The sequence below is a fragment of the Akebia trifoliata genome, chromosome 2 (genome assembly GCF_017979445.1).
Source record: "Akebia trifoliata isolate Shusen 1 chromosome 2, ASM1797944v1, whole genome shotgun sequence".
NCBI lineage: Eukaryota > Viridiplantae > Streptophyta > Magnoliopsida > Ranunculales > Lardizabalaceae > Akebia > Akebia trifoliata.
Window position 1 is genome coordinate 7,957,498 of NC_141376.1, and position 22,559 is coordinate 7,980,056.

Consider the following 22,559-nt stretch of genomic DNA (forward strand, 5'->3'; position numbering starts at 1 on the left):
TATTGCACTTGTAGAAGTGAAAGTGGATAAGAACCATAAATGCTTTTTAATTCGTACCTCAATAAAAAGCATCTACGATTTTTATACACTTTCACGTCAAGAAGTGCCATATGAAGTTCCAGTCTGGGGTCACTTCAGCATTATTCTATAATGTTCTGTAATGTTGAGATTATAATCTGAACTAAACCTTCTTAATGTTTGAAAGTATGTTTTAATTTTTAATTAGGGTGTGAAATCATTTAAGAAATTGGAGTGTAATAAGTAAAAGTTGGGGTGCCTATAAACCAAAGCAACTCAACCTTGTAAACAGGAATATCGCCACCAACAGATGAAATTTTATGATTAAATAAACTAATTTCAACTTCAACTTGGGCTTAAGATGAGTTATTATTACTATTGTTATTATTTTACTGACCTGGCCTCCCTCTCAATATTAGAGGATTTGGTTTGGACAGTGGAATGTATGAATAGGATTTGTTTAACAAACGTCAAATATTTTGATTAAGGATTTATTTTTGTTTTCTCTCTTTCTTATGGTTTAAATTTATAATAATAGGATATTGTAAGCTTATAAATAGAAAGATTCTTTTTATAACGGGGATGTTCGGACTTACATCCGACTAGGGGGACTGGAGCCAGGGTTGGAACCAAGGCATATGGATCCCTCCCCCGGGCATGTGCAACGCCCGCACATCACACACACCAGGTAAGTGAGGGAGCACTCTCACGGGTTGCCCTGAGGAAATATTGCTCATACTAGGTATTGAACACACAACCTACAGACTTATAAATAAAAGGATTGTAACTCAAGTATGACAAATTTGATGATTAATGAAATTAGCTCAATGAGCTTTGGAGATCCAACTATATGAAATCAGTCATGTTTCTTTCCTTAATTCTCTTTTTATTACGGAACTCTTTCTCATCTTTCATACTAGTGAAGCTTTCATGTTAATTAGTACAATCTATTGGAACGTATCATTCAAACAACTTAATTCAACATATGTATACAATCAACTATGATACAGTCTATCACATTTCAGACATATAGCAGATTAGTGACTGACTTGTAATTAAGAACGAACTACAACACATGTTTGATCATATGTGGTTAACATCAAAGTGGAATGTGACTACATACCCGAAGTTTAGAATACCTGAAAAACACCGAGTCCTAAATCCCGTGTCACTCCATAACTAAGGTACCCAAACATCTTAATGAGGACTCGATGATATCTTCTTTCCTGTTCTTTGATTGCTAAAATCTATACCTGTTCGACAGTATGGGCAGTCTCCGCAAATCTGCACCCAGGGATATAAGCATGCAGAGTGGAACCTATGTCCACATGGGAGGCAAATCAACCAATCTCCCTCCCGAAACCGCTCCAGGCATATACTACACTCCTTTTCTGGTCGTGACACTAACCCATCTTGGTTTTCCTCAATGTTGAAAAGTTCTCGGTGTAGACCATTCATCTCTTCCCAACTGAGTCCTGGTGGCTTTTTCGTGCTTAGATCTTGCAATGATGAGAGTAGGTCGGTTCGGGTAAATGAGTTGGTGAATGGGGTACCTTCTGCTAACCATTCTCTTGGAATTTCAGTCTGCCATTGCCCCTCATCAACAAGCCCAAAGCCGTCATTGTTCGCAACTTCATTCCAAGAGATGTCTGATGCTCCTCTGCTGCTTTGCCTACGCTCGGAGAAATGGAAAATATGTTATCACCTAATACCCAAAAATTGGGGAGGTATATATTCATGGAACTAAACACAGTTCATGTAAATGAAGCTCTTCATTCATTAAGAGAAGAGTAATTTCTATAACCCAAGTGTGGATGCTAACGATCATCATCTGAAGAAACTAATATTAGTTGCACATGACATGAAATTACCAACCAAATGACAGGTCCCACCAATGACAGATAACATATGGAAGCCCTAAATACAATGGAGCAGATTAAATTAAAGGAAGCTTTTTATGAAAAACGAATAGAATGAGCTGCATTTTGGGCACATCCAAGCAGCCTCTAATTCGATTAGAGCAATGTCTATAGAATATAGCCATATCTAGTAATTTCTTTCGTATCTGTAAAAGAAACGACAACTACCCTTGGTTAACTTATATAAATTTAAAAATTATAAATTTCAACATATTGTTATACAGAGGATTCCCGTGACTTTGCACAGATATCCTCAGTTTAATTGCACTTACAGATAAGGGCATAATCATTCAGCATAATTCTCGGGACATACAGCCCACTTGTTTTTAACAATAAGAGTACCAACCTGTTTCCAGTGAGAGATACACCCCTAAGTCTCTCAAGAAGCCTTTCCCTTGCCAGTAATACAGCTCCAGGAAGTTCATTTCGAGAAAATTGTAGCCTATTAGCTCTACCCCTCAAAGTTTCTGCGCTACTACCGTTTCTTGTACCAGATGGACCAGTACTGTACTCCAGTCGAGCTGATTCATATTCCTGAAAAAGCCAAATCTCACATAAGGATGGGTCTGGACAGCTAAAGATACATGGATGGAGAAAAATAGTTGCCAGGAATCCAACTGATTGGTGGAAAAGGTCACCCCCTTTTCTGGGAAACATGGATGGAAACACAACAAATACAATTGGGAAACAATTCCACAAAAAAAAAGTAAAAAATTCAAGTCAATTTCTCTATGGATAATAACATTGCAGGAACCATCAAGAATTTTGTTTCACATTTTTTTGGGATACGAATCCAAAGTGAAGCAACAAATTATACAGGAAATTGATATTTCATTATAGAAAATAAGTTTCATGAGGAGATATAAGGTGAGTGAGAAGAAGAAAGAAATATAGCAACAGGTACTAACCAAACACATCAAAAGCCATGTGAATTTAACTCTATAATTTTTTTATCCCTTTCCTGCTCTAGTTAAACTATATAAATATGTATTTCATTTATTTCTTAATGGTCTCCAAATTGCTTATCAATGATATCCAACAATTCACATTTGTTTTTCAACTATTCCTCAATCACCTACCTTGTGAACACTGCTATTTTCCCAATTAACTACGGTAGGGTCCAATTGCAATGCAGTCCAATCCACTTAGATGATGAATTAGTGCAAGAGAATAAATCTAGAAGCCCTTACTGTTGATAACAATATTGATGTCTACATAACAAAGATGCAACAATTTGTCGGACACATATCGAAACATAGACACACATCCTAAACACTTGAGGGAGTTAAACCTGCCCCGACACTTAGGGTTTGTTTGTTACAGATTTCAACTTCTGCTTTAGGATTCTGTGTCTAGGAAAAGTAGAAGTTTAAAAGCTGATTCCAGGAGAATCTTGTTTGTTACAAAAGCTGACAAAAAAGCAGTAGAGAGAGATCGAATTGATTCCGTTGTTTAATCTATGATTTTCGGTGTTGGCTTCTATTAGTGGCTCTCGTGCGGAAGCAACACAAACAAGGCTTCTCAAAAACGCAGTTTTGGGCTTCCCACAAAAGTTGTTGAAGCGGAAGCCGTCACCAACAAACATGCTTTTCTAGCTTTTTTGGCTCAAACCCAAAATGTCATAAAAAAAGCCACAACAAATAGACCCTTAGTGTACCAAGAATAGCTAGAATGTCATACTTAAAGGTCCAATACCAGTTACTAGTATGTGTGAACTTCATAGATTTACCAATATAAGTCACAAAATGCATAATAATATTTTCAAAGGCGTTATAGGCCTTAAGGAAAAGTCCTTTTTTTCTTCCCTTTAATGGGTTATATCTTAGGCGCATGCCTTTTGAGTGAGGCATATGCCTATATAAGGGTCCTTAACTATATATCGCATATTTTATTTTAGCTATAATATCTACAAGCCCTAATCAAATAGCAGTCTAGCAATTTTTGGCGTTTCTTCTTGTCCTCCTCCCACTTTTTTTCCAATTTCTTCTTTATATAAGGGTCCTTAACTATATATCGCATATTTTATTTTAGCTATAATATCTACAAGCCCTAATCAAATAGCAGTCTAGCAATTTTTGGCGTTTCTTCTTGTCCTCCTCCCACTTTTTTTCCAATTTCTTCTTTATATTTATTTCTCTCTCTATGTCAAACCTACTCCTCCATTGATTCTAGTGTTATGTTTTCTCATTTTTTTACTTAAAGTGGTGTTACAGTTTCTGTTTTTTTTTTCAAGGTATTAAAACTCAGGAGGAGTTATGGACTTATGGATGTAGTTGAGTTTTAATTTGATTTTGTACTTTAGACATTAAATTTTGGAATGTGAAATTGTGAATTACCATTATTTATAATTTGAGGGCTGACTTTCAACTATTTATTCGTTTAACTGTTTATCTATTAAAAAATACATCCTCATGAGGCTTACACGCACAATTAAAAAAAAAATCCTATATTTGACGGCCCAAAGCCGTCTAATTTCATAAAATTTGACAGACCAAGACGTCAAAATTTTCATTGTCAATTTTTTTTTGACGGACCTAAACCGTAATATTAATGGAGGATGGGAGAAATTTGATGGTTCTAATCCGTAGAATTGGAGATCATAAAAAATTTCAACGGCCATAAGCCATCAAAATTCACTTTCTAAAATTTGTGGGCTTTGGCCCGTCAAATTTTCTTGTCAAAATTTTCAGTTTTCACATAGTACACCTTATGCCTTAAACATAACTAATGAAATGCATTCATAAAATAACTTAAATATTAATTATTATTATTTTTAAATCCAAGATAAAAAAGAAAAGAGAGAGAGAGAGAGAGAGAGATGGTCTCTAATATTTAAAAATAAATAAAATTAATACAAATTAATTAGGGTGAATTACCATTTTGTGAGCTGAATTTGACGAATTTACGACTCTGGTTTACTATTCATTTTAATTACCAAAATGTGTACCGTAACGGATTTGGAGCTTTTAAAGTGACTATTTTGCAGGTTTAAAGTGACTATCTCATTGAAAAGAAGGAAACCTGCGAAATAGTCACTTTAAAACCTCTGAATTCATTACCGTTCACGTTTTGGTAATTAAAATGAGCAGTGAGCCAGAATCATAAATTCGTCAAAAGTTGATCACGTTTTCGTAAATATTCCAATTAATTATGCAATTACTAGAATTATAAAGACAAAAATAAGGATTAAATTAGGGAATTTGATGGGAGAACAAAAATCGATTCTCCAAACACCAAATGAACAAATTACCTTATTTTTTACTGTATAATCGAAAGTGAAAATCAAATTCACATAAAGAGGTAAAAATTGTTTGTCAGGACTACATACAAACATAAAATCCTCTAAGTATGTTAATAGTATTAGATATCGAAACATAATCACCATTTCATACTTCATAGTCGAGTAACTTTAATCTAGTCTACCATTTCTGTTACAGAAAATCAAAATTAACCAGAAAAAAATTGAGAAATATATCCCTTACGCGGTGGTGGAGTGGAGATCGGCGGATCGTATCGCGATCTTCAACATCACGGGCTTGATGATGAGATCGATTACGACTATTGTTGTTGTGGTGGTGAAGATTTCGATCGTGATAGGAGGACGAATCAAACCCTAATTCGGCTTCGTTACGGCCGATGCGAGGCCTCCTTGTGTAGAAAAGCTTCGATGCGTACGTCATGCAACAATCCGTTCAGATAGAGAGAGAGCGCGCGTAGTTATTATTATTGTTAAATGCCGACTAGAGAGAGAGAGAGAGAGTCGTTATTTGTTTTTAGTACGAAAGTTGTTGAAGAGAGTCCCTCTTCTCACTCTAGCATCGGGTCATGAACCAGACAAAATAAAAAGACCTATTTGAAAAGGCCACGTGGCAACCTATTAATGTGACTTTTGCTGTTTCACCAACGGAAGCGGATCCTCCGCAGTTGGAAGAGCACCTCATCAGCCATAAAATTAGATCTCACAAGTTAAAATCTGGGGAGATCGGTAGTCGTTCATTTTCAAAGACTTGCATCTCAAGAAAAAAAGAAGAATGTTTTTTTGAAATATATTTTTTTTAAAATCAAATTTAAATCATGATCAAAAGAGGTTGAGATGTTAATTTTTTAAAAAATACCTCTCTTCCATCCTTTGAAAGTGTGTTACAGGAACCGTGTGCTAAAGAGGATCCTCTTCCAACAACTTGTGATATTCTAAGTGGTGAGATCTAATTTTGTTGTTGATGCGACACTCTTCCAACCATTTAAAGTGTGTTATAAGATTGCTACAGGTACGTGTGCCATAAATGATCTGCTTCCTTTTTTCCATTGTTTGGGATACATAGGAGCACACCCCATAAATAGTTGCCACTTTCAATTGAGTCTAGTAACCCATGATAAGTGTATCATATCTGATTAGACCTATTAAAAAAAAAGTCGTGATAACATGACTTGTCAGGTGGCATGCTCAATCAACTCTCTGACGAGGGCAAATTTGGGAATCGTAGATTTGTACGCCTATACACTTTTTAATGGGGAAGTTCAATCGTGTATATCGAGGCACACAAATTTATGATTCTCAAACTTGTCCATGTCAAGGAGTCGATTGAGTATGCCACTTGGCAAGTCATATTATGAAGACTCTTAAAAAAAGGGAAAGCTACTTAAGGATCTTGGAGAAAGGAATTTTTTTAAGATAATCCCTAACTTTTGGGTGGTTGATTGATGGTCAACTTCATTCTTTATTTTTTTTCATATTATAAATTATCGAAATAATATAAATAAAAAATGCCTGAATATTCAAAATTAAGAGAATAACATTCTCCATTTGTCATTCATGATCAAAGATTGTAAAAAATGATCGTAATTGTTACTGGAAAACTTAAGTATGTGAAGATGAGAAAAAGGTACTTTGAATATTTTCAAAGGCATTATAAACAATAGATGAGGTCTAAGGATTGTTATGAAAAGAAAAATTAAATAGACTAATAAGAAATCACCCAAAACTTAGGGATTATTTAAAAAAAAAAAAAATTCCCTCAGCCAAGGTAGTTTAAGTAATTTATCCTAAAAAAAAAAAGTTTTATAAATGACTTACATTGGAGAGTTAAGTACCCATAAACGAAAAATGACTAGGAATCAAGCATGGAAAATCATCAAAACTAAAAACTATTGGTTATAGGTCAACAAAAATAGGTTGTTATTGGATAAGATTAGACCCAAATTTCAGTCCATTCCAAATAAACAAGTGGGATCTTGAGTGTCGATGTGGGTCCTTATAAATTATATTATATATTTTGTTTAACTTTGTGACGGATTTAACTTGACCCAATCTGATCTTAAATCGGATTTATATCCTGATATTTTAGTTCTTACTTAAATAAATAAAATAAAAAAAACCAATCCAATCCTTATGAGATTGATTCCAAATCTACCCAATCCATTACGGACCTGATCCATTGACTGCCCTAGATCCAACTAATCGGTCCAAAAAGTATTTGAAAAGGATGTTGGGTTAAATAAATATAATAAATTTTCTTATCTTTGACTTGGAACTCTATAATTCAAAGATCACGCGTCGTTGATGACCATGCCGTTTCGCGTGACATATTTAATTGAGTTTTTTTTTACTTTAACAGTAATTTTTATATGCTTCTTCCGGGTCCGTGTTGGCTATCCGTTTTGTCTTAAACTGTTGAAACTAAATTTTGATCTGCAATATCATTGCAGCATGTTTGAAATGAATCAGGATCAGGTAAGATGTTACGTTCATATTGAACGGCGTTTACATTTTGATTTTTTACTAGAGTTTTTAAAACATTAGTGGACTCCTAACCAAGTCTTGTATTTAATCTCCAAACAAAAACATGCCACGCAGACAGACACCATCATATGTTACTATAGGAACGGGACATGATTCTGGAAATGTATTAAACCATAGGGGAGAAAATTTATGCTAAACATTTGTGAGTGGGGAATAGAGAAAAGAAAATCAAACCAAATTGACTGGAAATGTATTAAACCATAGGGGAGAAAATTTATGCTAAACATTTGTGGGTGGGGAATAGAGAAAAGAAAATCAAACCAAATTGAACCCTGAATTATAGATAGGTGGAAATCTACATACAACACAATCTACAAAATTTATGCTTAATTTCAGTTCCCACACCACATAATAATAATAATAATAACAATAACAATAAAACCTAGAAATTCAGATTGATTTATACAGCCACTTCAGCTTCAAGAAGGTTTGGTTTAGTAGAGAACCCTAGCGATTACCAATAAAATATTTCATATGATAAATAAGTAATAACAATCATTCCAACTTAAGAGATTTATTTTATATTCACTATTCACTTAAAACGAGCCTGGATGTGATATGCCAAAGAGTTGTGATAAACTGACTTGTGGTATGTGCATAAAGCCTTAGATCTTTTGCTTCGAGATACACAAGAAAAAAGATCTATGGTTATGTGCACATGCCATGTCAAGAGTGTAATCCCATATTTCAAGCATCACAGATACAGTTGCAATACAACTAAACTTTTAATTTTTTATTTATTTATAAAAGGTATAAATAAAACAGAGAAGAGTTGGCCATGCAGTCCTCCTTATGGCTAATTGAATAGAAAGTCTTCATTTTCATACATACCCTCCCTTATCGATGCCATTTCAATAGCTGTCCCAATCTAAGTCTTCCTTTAATGACAGGGTTGGGGATAAGAACAAAATGGTGCGGGACAAATTTTCTTACAATCTTTCAAAAGCATTAGTGTCAAATACAATATACAAATGAGGCTCTAGAAGAAATCCCCCTTTTTTTTTTCAAGGGATCAACAGGAAGCATGAGAGAATTGACTGTTTTTTCAGCTTCTATGATATCTCCCAGAATATATAATCATCTTTCACCTACCAAAAAAAACTAGACACAATGTGTTGGCTAATTTACTCGTGTGCTTATTTGCAGTAGTTCTCTCAAACATCTTTCGATATGAACAGGAATGCAAGGTAAATCACAAATGTGCCTATTGGCCGCTGGAGTAAAGATTGTGCAACCTGTCTTCACTTCATCCATCCTCAACATGCACTACCAGCACCAGATGTTAATTAAAGAACTTTGTTTGACTCCTTTTAGATTGCACGCAACACGAATAAAGCTGCAAGCAGAGATGTGAAGAGCAGCGTTAAGCACCCAAAACCAAATAAAAAGAATATTTCAATCTGAAAAATACCTATCAATATGTAAGATAATAGGAAACCAATCATTAACACTGGGCAGTTACGGTTAATATTACTGATAAAAAAGAACCAAGGAAATAAATACAAGAATATATATGCCAGCCTAACCTAAATTAAGAAGCTTAATTGGATAGACTAAGCTGCAAGTAAAAAAGATATATTGATGATATCAGACAATAAATCATTTAGTATGCCTCGAGCACAATTGAGAAGTCCACAGTTTATGGGACAAACCAATGTGTTGCATTGATGTGGGTGGAAAGATCAGATCCTGACATGGATAATAATTTATTCGGCCAACCCTGAAAATTGAATTTGTGGAATTGATTCAACGCAAGTATGCAATAATATAACTGATAAAGAGAAAATTTCAATTGGAAAAATGTTTAATATCACACAAAGAAACGAGAGAGGGGGCGGAGCCAGGATTTTCTTGTAGTGGGGGCAAGCTATGATTAGTTGTATAGTTGAAGAACTTGAATGGAGGGAGGTGAGGGTGTGGGGGCAAATGGGGAGAGAGGTGAGGGAGTGGGGACAAATGAGACATGTAATTAGTTGAAAATATAGGGGTGTCTCAAAGTTCTGTGGGGGCAATTGCCCCCACCAGCTCCTTACTAGCTCCGCCCCTGGGGGGGTGGGGGGGAAGGGGAATGAAACACATGCATACAAAAGCAGCCATGAAATGAAGGAGAAAACAAATGCATAGTTCACCCTTGGTCACATAAACGGGTGAAGGTGGGGCTTTGGTCTCAGATCTATGGTATTACCACTCACGGACTTTACCAACTCACTGAGGTGGCACCTACTTTTCCATAATCTTTCCCATTATACTGAAAACACGAAGGGTGCAACATAATCTAAAATTTTCCATTTTACTACCACAAGTTCATAACTCCCCTGCACCTGTAATGTGTTAATCATAAATTACTTTTAATATAAGGTAACATGTTATTATGGTTGGTCTATAACTCTAATATTAGGTAACATGTTATCATGGTTGGTCTATAACTCTTAACAGAATTAATAATTTAGTTAGAAAAGAACCAAGTGGGACCTTGCTTTTTGGTTGATCTACATGAGACTTGGATCAGAATCCGAAGCTTTGGAGATTACAAATGGAACGATTGAAGATGCATGGGAAACTAATGATTATACAGGTTATATATATATATATATATATATATATATATATATATTGTATGCTTCAATAGCCACAATGGCAATCAGGATGCAATCCTTCCAAACAATCTTAAGTTGACTAAGCATTGACTTTCAAAAATGAACATTCCAAAAAACAAGAAATCTCCAACACAAATCTGCATTTTAATCTTCAGTTGGTCATTCTATAATCCAAAAAATTGAAAACGTGAAATAAAATTAAAATCAATAGGTGGATCACACACCATAAGGGAGCTCACAAAAGAAGCAGTACTCAGCTAATGAAATTTGATACACCCATTAAATTAATAGTAGTACTTGAACTTTTATTAATCCACGTATTTTTACCAAGGAAATTTAGATTAATGAAATTCTTGACAACGGAAATCTTTTCCCTATATTTGAGTGTCGTGCTTATTCTTATAAGTGGGGGTGTGTGCCATCTAAATCCATATAAATGTCCAAATCTGAATAATTCCTGTAAAGAATAGGAAATTAATAGCTAGAATAAGTTTTTTTTTAATTAAAAAAAAAATCATTTCGTCACTAACCCCCGTCGTTGTGTATTGGGAAAATTGGAAGGAGTAGAACAATAGGGTTTTAGGGATAGGAGCATTCGTTGCATGAGGTCATTCTGTGTATAGTAGGGGTGAAATTCTTCCTCTGGAGTGAAATCTCTGACAAATTTAAAAAGATTTTCTTTGAAGACCTTATTTTTAGATGGGATTTATTATGTTCTACTTGAGTAGAGCGTGGTTTCTCCACCTCTATGTTTCTTTCGGTATCTTTGTAGGGTGGCCAGCTTACTATCCTTTTGTACTCCTTTGTAATGTTTTCAGTTTATAATAAAATTTTCACCTATATATATATATAGAAAGTGATTAATAGACGAAAAGGTAGAAACTTCCATATGATCCAACTCAACTAGCAAGAGTTCAAACTTTGCAGCCAAAGGAGAAAACAAAAATCCAAATAAAAGGAAATTATCCAATTGGAGTAAACGTTGTTGGCTTACCGATCAAGAAGAGGACCAGAACAAACGAAAATGCTACTTGAACAGGCCGACTATATTGGATTTGATACTGAGACCTTTGAAGCTGTCTTTGAACAGCTCCCAACCAACCATATAGCTGCTTATCATAAGAATCATCACAACTATCAAGGCAGCTCTTGCTTCTATCATAGCAAGCATCAATGCCCTTTTAAGTGTCATAAAATCCACAAAAGAATAATTAGTAACAAAAATCATTAAACAAGAGAAAATCAAGAACTTCATTTCAAAATAGACGAAATTTCTCACCCGACTAAACTGATGAGACCTCAATGGCATCGTATCCACCGCTTGATGGTGGTCCCCACACTTCCACTTTCTGAAACCATTCTTGGGCCACTTCATCTTGGATATAGGTTCCATGGTATTGAGAAACCCAGAGAAACTGAGAATCCTCGGAGGTGGTTGATCAGGTTGTTCATTGAAGGAGCTCTGTAGCAAATCCTCATCAGCAACCGCAATCTTCCATGCACCAATGTCAGCACTAGCACTCGCTGTCCTCCGATGCCCATGCAGCCTTTCCTCCATGGTCTCATGTGAGTCTTTCTCAGCCGAAGAGGACGAATTCTTCAAACAATCAGGAATCGATTCTTCTGCCTTATCAGGAATAAAAGCAGGGATTAGATCTCCATCTTCCAACGAACCAGACAAAAACAATGCAAGCTCATCGCGTTCTTCGTCATCCAAACGAACCCAAGGGAGTGCTGGCTTTCCTTCAGCAAGGACGGATTCCTTTAATGAATTCTCAATTATTGAAATCTGGTTTCCAATTGCAACTATGAATTGGTGGTGCCTGGTTCTGGAATCATCAGCCGACGAACTATCTGCATAGCTCGATCTAACAGCTCGTTCAAACTCCTCCAACTTCATTCAGAAATCAAAATCCCAAAAAACTAAACATTTCAACAACCCTAATTTCACCCATGAAAATCAGAAACAAAATAATAGAATTCACCATTTCACCTGCCATTTCGCAGTGCCAAGGGTGGTTTGTAGATCCCTACGAAGCTCGTCGGTATCGCATATACTCGAAAAATCTTTCCTCACGTGTATCCAAGTTCTATAAGCCGATTCCATCCTTCAAAAGCACAAATCAAACGAAAACCCTAAAATTCAATCGACAGAAACCCTAGAAAATCGTCGAATGCAATAAAAATCAATCAAACCCTAAAAATTTCAAAGAAACCCTAACATTAATCCCTAAATACCTGTCTGCGGATTCCTGAACTTCCTCTGCTGCAGAGAAAAACGGATCCTTCTCCCATCGATCGAAATTCGTCGACATCTGAGAATTCCCTCTTCAAATAATAAAATAACAAATCAGATAAAATTATAGTTTCACAAAAACCATAAAAAGCAAAGAAGCTCTTATTCTCTTAGCTCCTCTGCAAATATCCGTACGGTGTCGACCGATAGATCTAGAGAGAGAGAGAGAGAGAGAGGAACGATTCCACTATTTCTGGTGCGCCGACGCTTAACGAATGAGCGAGTTTGAGAAGCAGGAGCGGTTAAGACAATCCTTTCGAGAAAAGATAGAAGATCTCTCAAAGTTCTTATTTCTTAACCATCGATCGACTCGAGACTCGAGAGCTCTAACAGACAGAGACACCATGGATCAGTGATGGCTGTTTTATAATTTATGGGATATTAATTAATTAATATAAATTTTCCTGAAATTTCGGCAATTTTTAGTTAATATTTTTGAGTATTTCCTACTGTTCCTGTTCCTGTCTAGTTACCATATAAAAAAAAAAAGTTGTCTAAATTTCCATAGCCACAAATTAAATACCAAACTTTGATTCTAATGATGAATCGTTTGATATGTGGAGTTATTACATGTATTTTAATCTTCACGTACTCTTAATGATATAAATATTATATGTCATATGAAACAATGAAATTAAATAGAGCTGTTGGCTGTTGGTAATTATTCTAATTTTTTAATCATTCTAGACCTTTCTATTGCTTCTTCTCCATCTATTCTTTCCCTTAGTTTCGACTAGGATTGTCGATGGACAAGTTTGAATCTGACTTGATTGACCCTAATTTAGTTGTGAAGAGGTAGATTATACTTCGATCAGTCATATGTTACCTAATTTGTTTCTGCCAATCTGAACCATGAATCGGTAGGAAATGAATCAGTTTACAATACAATTCATACTGGGTTCGTAAAATCAAGCTAACCACGAATCCACTTAATTTTGATTGAATTCAGCAAATCATAACATGAAATTCGAGGAATCAAATATTTTTTTAATTTTTTATTATTATTTATATTTAAAATTTAAATTATTTTATCAATTTATTTCTATTTAATTTAGAATTTTTTAATATTATAAATATAATTATAAGTTGTATATTTGAATTATATATGCACAAAGGAGCCAAGCTCACAAACTGTACTAGGAAATCAAAGTGAACCCAAAAATGAATTTTCTCTATTTATCCCTACGAATTGGATTCATTTTAGATTGTTGTTGAACCACGAATTCCGAACCCAAATTCAAATCAATCAAACCAACAAACCAGGTAACATACCATCAATCTTATAACCTTTTGTAAATTGTAATTATAATTTAATTATTTTTATAATAAATTCGTTTATCTAATTATGTATTGTATAAATCTATACAATGTAGTAGTGGACTGGATTATGAATCATTATGCCCTAACTTGGTCTGGATGTAATGGCTTGAATTTTATTTATTTAAACAGATCGGGATAAGAGCCAATAGGCCCATTTGACAGGAAAAAACTTTGAAGCGCCCGCTTTAAAATTTTGAAGAAACCCTTTCCATTGAACTCCACGTGACATTTTAAAAAGAGATAGTTAAAATTTTGGTGGAAAAAATGTAAAGATGTGAAATAAATATAAAATGCCACGTGTCTTGTTATAAAGAGGGTTTCTTCGAAAATTGAAGCGAGCTGACCGCTTCAAAGTCAGACTCCATTTGACAGTTCGAGTTTGGACAATAAACTTATAATTTCATTAATAGGTGTGTTATAATAAAAAGTTGGTGTGCCAATGTAATTTGATGTAGAAAAAACTATTCTCTTAATCTGATTTTCATAGGAATGAATTATCACTAAATTGCACTTGATCTGACATGTCCAAATGAATAGAAAGTGATACCCTAAAAAACAAATTCATGTAAAATAATTAAGAAATGCGAACATTAGTAATCAAAATTTTCAACCAGCAATCATTTACAACTGCACCTATAAAAAATAATTTATCAAATCCTAAATCTTAAAAAGATAATTAAAAGCAAAATCAATAAAATAAACTAATATCATGGGTTATAGTGTCAATTTTGTGAAGAATTATGAAGATTTGGTACAGAAATTGATCGAACACTTATCGATAAAAAATAATTATTGGAGTAGATAATAGAATGTGACGACAAAGAAAGATGATAGTTAGTGCTAGACTTGGGGGGATCGAGGAAAAAGGGCTTTACTAATTCAAGGAATAATTACCATCAAGAGTTAGTTAAGATGATAAGGACAACTGAATTTGCTCCCCAGGTCACACTTTCAAATCTTTATATGCCCCTCCACGTAAAAATGACTATATTTAAATGTTGAACACATGCTAAGTTGGTTGGTACGTGCGACCCGTCAAAGCAGAAAAAAAATACATAATTAAATTGTTGGTGCTCATTTAGTAGTGTGGGCAACAAAATTAGCCAATCCAGCGAAATTAACTTTACAATCACACAATTTAATCATTCAAGCTTTAATCTCACAAATTATTATAATTAACTAGGGGAAATGAACATGTGATGAACTTCCAGCTTAAATATTTACTTATTATTATTCGTTATTAGTCCATCAAACTATCGAACTATATACATGTTTTCAAGACCATTAAAGGTCGTTATAGATTGAGTGATCAGGGTAACCCTGTGAGGAGTGTTTATCGACTCCTTCAATGCTCCTCAACCAATAAGTCTGATCGAAAGAAGCCGCACCATCGGGAATGTCATCCATCACCCATTCATGGCCTTTTGGGTAGTATATCCCAGTACGTGTATGAGGGACCCAGCAAGATGTATTCATCTTCTTCTGATCATCATCACTGATTGAGTCTCTCAGTTCTTTGATCTGATCTAGCACGACGAGGTTGGTCACACGACGTTTACCTCGCTTGGCTTCCCTGCAAGAACTGAAACTTGCTTGGTAGATACATTGTTTTAGGTTCCAAAGTGTTATGTTTATAACTTGTATTATGTTTGGTCATATTACATGCCAAAATGACCTATACAATAAGAATAGAAATAATGATGAATGCATGCAGTATTGGCACAGAGTTGGGTACGCGGCTGACATGGTAAGAGCACAGAATTGCACATCTTTTTTTTTTTGTATCCCGATGAAAATGATATATAGTTCTATGCCCTTGCAACATCAGCCACAAATTTGGGGTTTTTATTTTTTACAATTCCGTAACTATCTACCTTAGGGATAAGTTCGTCTTTGTGTAGTTTATACATACCCAAGCTTATCACAGGTTTCTATGAGGAGTCGTGATTTTCTTACGCCCCCTCTCACATATGCTCCCCGATGTGGCATGGGATAGAATCATAGATTTTTTCTCGGGATACACAATAGTACATCCCCATAAATACTTGCATAATGAGGAAAAAAATATATGGTTCTGACACATGCCACGTCAGAGAGCATATGTTAGAGGGGGTGTTAGAAAATCATTATTACATTTGTGTATCTCGAGAAAAATATCTATGATTCTAGCACATGCTATGTCAAGGAGTGTTTGTCAGACAGAGTCTATGAGGGGATATTTTCAATTTTCTAAGATGAAAGGAGATACTGTAACCACATTTTTTTCACGAAAAATAGTGAAATGATCTCATCATCTTTTTTACATGTAAGGCATTCATATTGAAACACATAAATCTTGTGTTTCTTGCTTATTTCATTTTGTACACGGCGAGTCTAATCTTAAAATATTTTGGTCCAAGACCAGTTAGAATGAAATATTAATATTAAAACATATATTTTTTTTGAATTGTCTCAATCGAAACAGTCTCAATTGTAAATCATCGATTGTCAATGTTTGAACATGAATCATCAAGATAAATGATTCAAATTATCGAGATCAACCTTATCGTAATCATCGATGATGTCGACGTATGAACATGAATCATCAAGATCAATGATATGAAATGAAAATCTCGATGATTTGAGATCGCCTATTTATGGGAGTGAAGGGGAATTAAGAAGGAAATATTTTACAAACTGGATTGTTAAGATACCCCCCAAAACTCAGTGTGTATTTAGAAATACATCCCTACTTGTCTATTAAGTAATTATCTTCAACCATATAAATAAAACTGATTGCGAGGAACATCTTTAGGATTTAATGACATATAAATTAAAGGCTTGGAATTAATTGGGGTTTAAGAAAATAATATAAAATTACCGATTGAGTAACATCTTTATCTTCGAGATCATGAATCTGGCCATCACCTAGGCAAAGAAAATTGATGAAAATATATCAAACTAAAGTTAAACAAGAAGTTAGTCTTCCAAATAATATTATCTGATACTTCTTCCTACCACAGATAGATAGAAGGTTACAACCTTTTTTATACCCTATAATTATAAATATTTGATTATTATTTTTTATTTGATTGATTCAGTCTAAGAAAGAGACATATTCGCTCGTAGCAAGAGGTACATACACATTATTTAAAGAATTAAGCATCACTTTTACTCATTGACCATCCTTTATCTTTATTTTTTTTATTAGTTGGATGCTTGAGAATATATGCGATTTATTTACGAGGCTATAATCAAAGGGAATTAATGGGTTTTCCATACTTAGATAAGTCTTTAGTGACCATCTTGTCCATGCTTTATCAAGTTTTCTATTTAGGTAAAAAAAAATTTTAATTGAATAATGATTTTTTATCGCCCCTCCACTGACATATACTTCCTGATGTGGCATGTGCCAGAACCATAGATTTCATCGGGATACACATTTACACATATTTGTGAGGATGTATAGTTGTGTATCCTGAGGAAAAGAAATCTATAGCCTAGCCCATGCCATGTCAAGGAGCATATGTCTGAGGGGGCATAAAAAAATCATGACTCTTTTTATTTTTAAACTTTATTTTAAGTGTAATGATTTTCTAACTCCCCCCTCTAACACAAGCCCTCCTACACCTCCATCACAAGACCGTAAATCATTTGTCTTGGGATACATATAATTATAAATATTTTTCTTGTGTATCCCGAGGAAATTGGTCTACGATTTTGTGATAAGGCATGTGTCATTGGGGAGCGTTCTTTTTCTAATGACCATCCCTTTAGTAGTAGCTGGACAGAATTACATGAGAAAGATTATACTTACTATAAGTACCCTCATATAGCATTAATTTGTGTAGTAGACAGCTCTTTTTCCTTATTTTAGCAAGTTCTCTTTGCTATTTTCTCTAAGTTTCTCTAATGACCATCTTTTTTGGTTTTATGTGGAAAGGAATTACTAAATTGATTAATTTGTTGGAAAGCACTTTTGTAACAAAGGATGACGAACAACTGAAAGAAGGAAAAAAAAATGTTAATTTGTTTTTTATGAATTAGGAAGCATTGAGAAGAGAATTAAAGATCTCAATAATTAAAATGATATACAAAAGGATTATGATTAACAAAAAAAAAAAATGATATAAGAAAGGATTTCCCACCAAAAACAAAACATCATTTCTAATTTAATCACTTCCACTAGAAATTTTCTTTACAATTGTCATCATTTTGTCGACAAGTTTTCATGTTCTGAAAGTGTTGCACACCTGATATTGAATTTGGGGAAGCTTGTCTCCTTTTGCTTCTATAGTATTATTCTTCTCAGTTTTTTAATTACCACTAAAGTTAGAAAGATTGAGGCAAATAATTTTTTTTTTTTTTGGTGATTTAGACATGCCCATCCATGTTTTGGTTACCTCTTATATTTTCCAAACTAGTGACATGCCTCTCTTAATGTATGTCTTCTTCTCTGAGACTGATATAAATGGTCTAAATTCCCTCATCTTCAATCTCTACCTAAAAACCTTTTGATTTTCTTTCGAAAACAGTCATTTTCAATATGCAATTTTTTACCTTCGTTTTTAATTTGAAAATTTTATTTTCTTAAACCTTCAACCTCAAGAATAAATAAAAAAATCAAAATTTTTTGTAGGTAGAAGGCAAAGTTGAAAATTAAGGTTAAAAATAAATTATTATAAAAATTAACAACTTGAAGAAGACAGAATTCTAGGGTAAACTCATCTCAAGAACAATATTAGACTTTTGGGTAGAAAAATCAAGAGTTTTCTGGAAGACATTGAATACGAGCTAGGTTAAATAGGTTAAAAATAGTTTACCCTAAAAGTTAAATAGTTTGAAGATGACAAATTTTCTTGGAGAAAATTCATGGGTCTTTCACTATAGGTAGAAAATAAGGGCATTTAAGTCATTTTACTTTAGTCTCTTAGACAAAACCTATAGGTCAAGGGTACATGTCATCAGTTTGAAAACAGGGATGACGTGGAGGAGTATCTCTAAACCATCATTTTTTCACATTTTAATGGAGTGCAATTAATAAAAGTAGATGTGACAATATAAATTCTCTAAAATTTTGAAGAGCTACAGTTGAAATTGACAAAAAAAAAAAAAAAAATCATCAATCATCTATTTATAAAAAGTCATTGATAGACATTGTTGTGGAGGATAAAAAAGCATGGAAAAAAATTGAAATTTCTACTACTACAGTAGAAAATTTTCTTACTATATATATAAATAGTAATTTATATTTAATTTGAATACATTATAAAAAAAAGGCCAGCAAAAGCTTTTCAAAATGAACTGATTTTTGGAGAGAATGATCTCTTCACCGTAGAGATAATCCACAAAAAATCAGCTCATTCCTAAGCTTTTAACCCATGTTTTGAAAAATGTTTGGCAAACTTTAGGGCCGTTGAACCGCTCCCAACAATAAAAAAATTAGTAACCTAATTAAATGCTTATAAAGAGATATCTTGAAGTAAATGTAGTTAAACTAAAATTAAAATTAAAATATAAAGAAAATGTTAAGTCGTTAATTTTTACCTTTTCTATCCTTGAACTTTCATTCATTTTTCATAATTTTATACAATTTCAACGACAAATAAATGACTCATAATTTATTTATTTTTACTATTTTATTCTCAAACTTCGATTAGCTTGAAGAGTTTGTTGTTGATCTCATTTTCAATTGAAGAATTACAAGAAAAATTATTACATTTATAGGTAATTTCTATTTTATTTGATACTTGTATTTTTTTTTTCTCACTCAAGAAAACATTATCTATCTTATTAGGTGCCCACAGATACTCAATGGGTATTGGATATTTGTAGGTTAATTCTGATTCCAAGGATTACGTACCTGGAATCAAAATCAATAAAAATCGAAATCGAGATTTTCTATTGATTTAGATTTTGGGTACACGTGGAACCGACACATTGACAGCTCTATTCACTAGTTGATGGTATAGGGGCATTTTTTGAGTGAATTATAACCTTACCAAGTTTGGCCTTGTACCAACACCAACCTTAATGTTATATAATTTTTTTAAAAACAAATAGAGAAAAAAGAAGGACATTGAAATGAAATAATATTTAAATTTAAATTACTTGATTTAGATTAATAATGTCTAGAAAAGAAATTATGAAGTTCATAAAAAATAAAGAGCTTTAACAAATTATATATGGGAGTAGATCCTCATAATATTTTTTCTGTTAGTATCCCATAGAGCACTTTTTTCTCGGTTGAGAGTGTCATATTGAATATAAAAAAAAAATACCACCTCAACCCTTTATACTCATCGCTTAGATTAGAACTAAAAGAAAATTAAAATGAAAATATTTTTTGACATAATAAAAGGCTTTGAAAAGATTAGTCATCACTTTCGCAACAATAAAAAAATGTTACAGGATGCTTCAAGGATTAAAAAAAAAAAAAAACTACAGAGAATCCATTCTTGAAAATTATATTCTCAACGTACACATGAGAAGAAAGATTCCTAAGAATTCCAAAAAGAGGATCCGTAGGAAACTTGTATTATTCTCAAGGCAAATCCGTATTTATTTCGTCCTCTCATCTTTGCCTTATGTTTGATGCCTCAATTGACATGAGAAAAATCCTTTTAAAAAAATGAAAATTAATGGAACTTGGGTAGCCAGTATTTCTATTTCCTCATTTCACTGTCTTTTTGCTTCATTGGATGAAAAAAAAATCAATTTAAAATAACAATAATCATAAAAAATCTAATTTTATTCAATCAAAGAGGCCTTAAAACCATCCAAGCTCCTTAATATATAAAACTAACAACTGTTTTAGTACATAAGGTTGGAATTCTTTGAGGGGAGAACTAACTTAAGCTATATATGACTAATTAAGGAGATACATGTGATTTCAAATATTCCATTAGAGATTATAATTATAGGCCGAACCATCAAGGTCAGCCTGTGGGGAGGATTTATCGGCTACTCCTTCACTGCTCCTAAACCAATGAGTTTGCTTCAAAGAAGCTGCTCCAGAGGGAACATCATCCATGACCCATTCATAGCCTTTTGGGTAGTATATCCCAGTTCGCAGATGAGGGACCCAACAAGCCATGTTGTTCTTCTTCTCATCATTGATTGTTTCTCTTAGTTCTTCGATTTGATCCACCACGACATAGTTGCTTACACAACGTTTACTCTGCATGGCTTCTCTGCAAGAATTAAATGAACCCAATTCAAGCAAATGAAATCGAAATGGACTACAATTTCATTACGTACAAAGGTTTAAGTAAGGGACTTGGAACTTGATTATTACATATATAAGTGCTTTAAAATTTCATACTATCTTGGAATGTTTCGATTGATACCAGAATACGAAGTTAAATGATTCGGATTGTCTCAGAATGTCTTGGTTGAAACAATCTAGATTTTTCACATTCGATATAATCGTGGTTGGTGTGTATACACCCAATTTGGATCATGCATGGGTTCATGAATCTCATGATCAACAAGTTTCCTCATTAGAGTTAAAATCACCTAATTCCCAAGAATTAACTTGGTATAGCCTAGCTAGCTGGTGTTAGCTTATAACCACCTAGTTTATAATAAAAAATAATGTGTAACTTATCTTAAAATCTTTAATTGTATAAAAAGTTTAATAAGTACTAATTTTAATGAAAAACTATGTTAGTCAGGCTAGAAGCTTTCCTTAGTTTCAGACTACGTTTGTTAGTTAGTCAGGTTGGCCTTACTCATTGTTAATTACTTTAGGGAACAAAAGACAATAACTTAGTGTTTTTACTTAATAATGATTAATTCCATGAAAGTTTTGTTACATCATATCTTAGGGATAAGAATCTCCCAATCCAAAAAATTCTACATGACTTGCAAACATCAAACTTCTTTAACGTTTATATTATATTGAATCTAGATAATCTAACTTACCCACTTGGCATACGCAACCGACACTCCTGACATGACATGTTCGAGAATCGTAGATCTGTAATCCTCAAGATACAGAATTACGTTTCCCCATAAAAAGTGCAGTTCTGTATCTTGAGAAATGTAGATCTATGGTTTCAGAACTTATCATATCAAGGGTGTCAAGTGGGTAAGTCAGATTATCATGACTCTATTATATTTTAAAAGAGTCAAAAACTTTTTCACACAATAATTAAATGTCAACTTTCTCTAATTCTAAACTTTACTATTATATAAGAATTGCTAGGAATAAATTCATTTGACGAATATTTGGCCAAGGAAATAAGATCTGAGACATAAATTTATGGTTTATGGTGTTTAGGGATTATGAGAAATATAATTACCGAAGAAGTAAAATCTCCATCTTTGCAAGCCCAAGTCTAGCCATCTCCAAGCAAACAAAAATTGTGAAAGAGTTTGCAAGCTAGAGATAAGCAAAGAATGATTTCGTGAACAATAGTCTAGTATTTGATCCTAACAACCTCAGATAGATCGAAGATATAAATAACAACCACCCTTTTATAACCTAAAATTATTTCAGTTTTTATTTTTGGTTGATTTTAGTCTAAGAAAGAATCATATTCGCTTACGCTGATTCATGCAGACTACTTGCATTGTTAGAGAGAGAGAATGGAAAGTTATCTAGTTTGCCTTACGTTACATGCCTA

At 33.6% G+C, this 22,559-nt stretch overlaps 3 protein-coding genes across 4 annotated transcripts; all 3 read right to left on the minus strand.

Moving 5' to 3' along the window:
• Positions 1 to 966: 966 nt before the first annotated feature.
• On the minus strand, positions 967 to 5,755 carry LOC147409283 (putative E3 ubiquitin-protein ligase RHY1A). The gene is made up of 3 exons (XM_086427200.1): positions 5,420 to 5,755; positions 2,284 to 2,471; positions 967 to 1,690 (listed from the first exon to the last, which is right to left on the minus strand). The coding sequence occupies exons 1-3, from the start codon at positions 5,615 to 5,617 to the stop codon at positions 1,216 to 1,218; spliced, it is 861 nt and encodes a 286-aa protein (XP_086283326.1). The 5' UTR covers positions 5,618 to 5,755; the 3' UTR covers positions 967 to 1,215.
• Positions 5,756 to 8,443: 2,688 nt separating this feature from the next.
• On the minus strand, positions 8,444 to 13,074 carry LOC147409284 (Syntaxin/t-SNARE family protein). Of its 2 annotated transcripts, XR_015173240.1 has the most exons (6): positions 12,573 to 13,074; positions 12,328 to 12,442; positions 11,614 to 12,228; positions 11,329 to 11,512; positions 9,264 to 9,457; positions 8,444 to 9,073 (listed from the first exon to the last, which is right to left on the minus strand). XR_015173240.1 is itself a non-coding variant. In XM_086427207.1 (5 exons), the coding sequence occupies exons 1-5, from the start codon at positions 12,647 to 12,649 to the stop codon at positions 9,048 to 9,050; spliced, it is 1,017 nt and encodes a 338-aa protein (XP_086283333.1). In that variant the 5' UTR covers positions 12,650 to 13,006; the 3' UTR covers positions 8,444 to 9,047. The 2 variants fall into 2 exon arrangements, 1 of the variants encoding a protein (XP_086283333.1); XM_086427207.1 differs by lacking the exon at positions 9,264 to 9,457 and having other exon boundaries at positions 12,573 to 13,006.
• Positions 13,075 to 20,659: 7,585 nt separating this feature from the next.
• LOC147409285 (uncharacterized) lies at positions 20,660 to 22,394 on the minus strand. Its single transcript, XM_086459198.1, has 2 exons — positions 22,236 to 22,394; positions 20,660 to 21,122 (listed from the first exon to the last, which is right to left on the minus strand). Exons 1-2 carry the CDS (start codon positions 22,277 to 22,279, stop codon positions 20,834 to 20,836), a joined length of 333 nt encoding a protein of 110 aa, XP_086315324.1. The 5' UTR covers positions 22,280 to 22,394; the 3' UTR covers positions 20,660 to 20,833.
• Positions 22,395 to 22,559: the final 165 nt, after the last annotated feature.

Coding starts and splice junctions, on each gene's coding strand:
- LOC147409283 (XM_086427200.1), bottom strand. CDS start 5,617: ATGACGTACGCATCGAAGCTTTTCTACACAAGGAGGCCTCGCATCGGC. Junction 2,472..5,419: donor GATCTCCACTCCACCACCGC/GTAAGGGATATA, acceptor TGGCTTTTTCAG/GAATATGAATCAGCTCGACT. Junction 1,691..2,283: donor GTATCTCTCACTGGAAACAG/GTTGGTACTCTT, acceptor CTCCGAGCGTAG/GCAAAGCAGCAGAGGAGCAT.
- LOC147409284 (XM_086427207.1), bottom strand. CDS start 12,649: ATGTCGACGAATTTCGATCGATGGGAGAAGGATCCGTTTTTCTCTGCA. Junction 12,443..12,572: donor GTTCAGGAATCCGCAGACAG/GTATTTAGGGAT, acceptor GTGCTTTTGAAG/GATGGAATCGGCTTATAGAA. Junction 11,513..11,613: donor GGTCTCATCAGTTTAGTCGG/GTGAGAAATTTC, acceptor GACACTTAAAAG/GGCATTGATGCTTGCTATGA.
- LOC147409285 (XM_086459198.1), bottom strand. CDS start 22,279: ATGGCTAGACTTGGGCTTGCAAAGATGGAGATTTTACTTCTTCG. Junction 21,123..22,235: donor ATGGAGATTTTACTTCTTCG/GTAATTATATTT, acceptor TAATTCTTGCAG/AGAAGCCATGCAGAGTAAAC.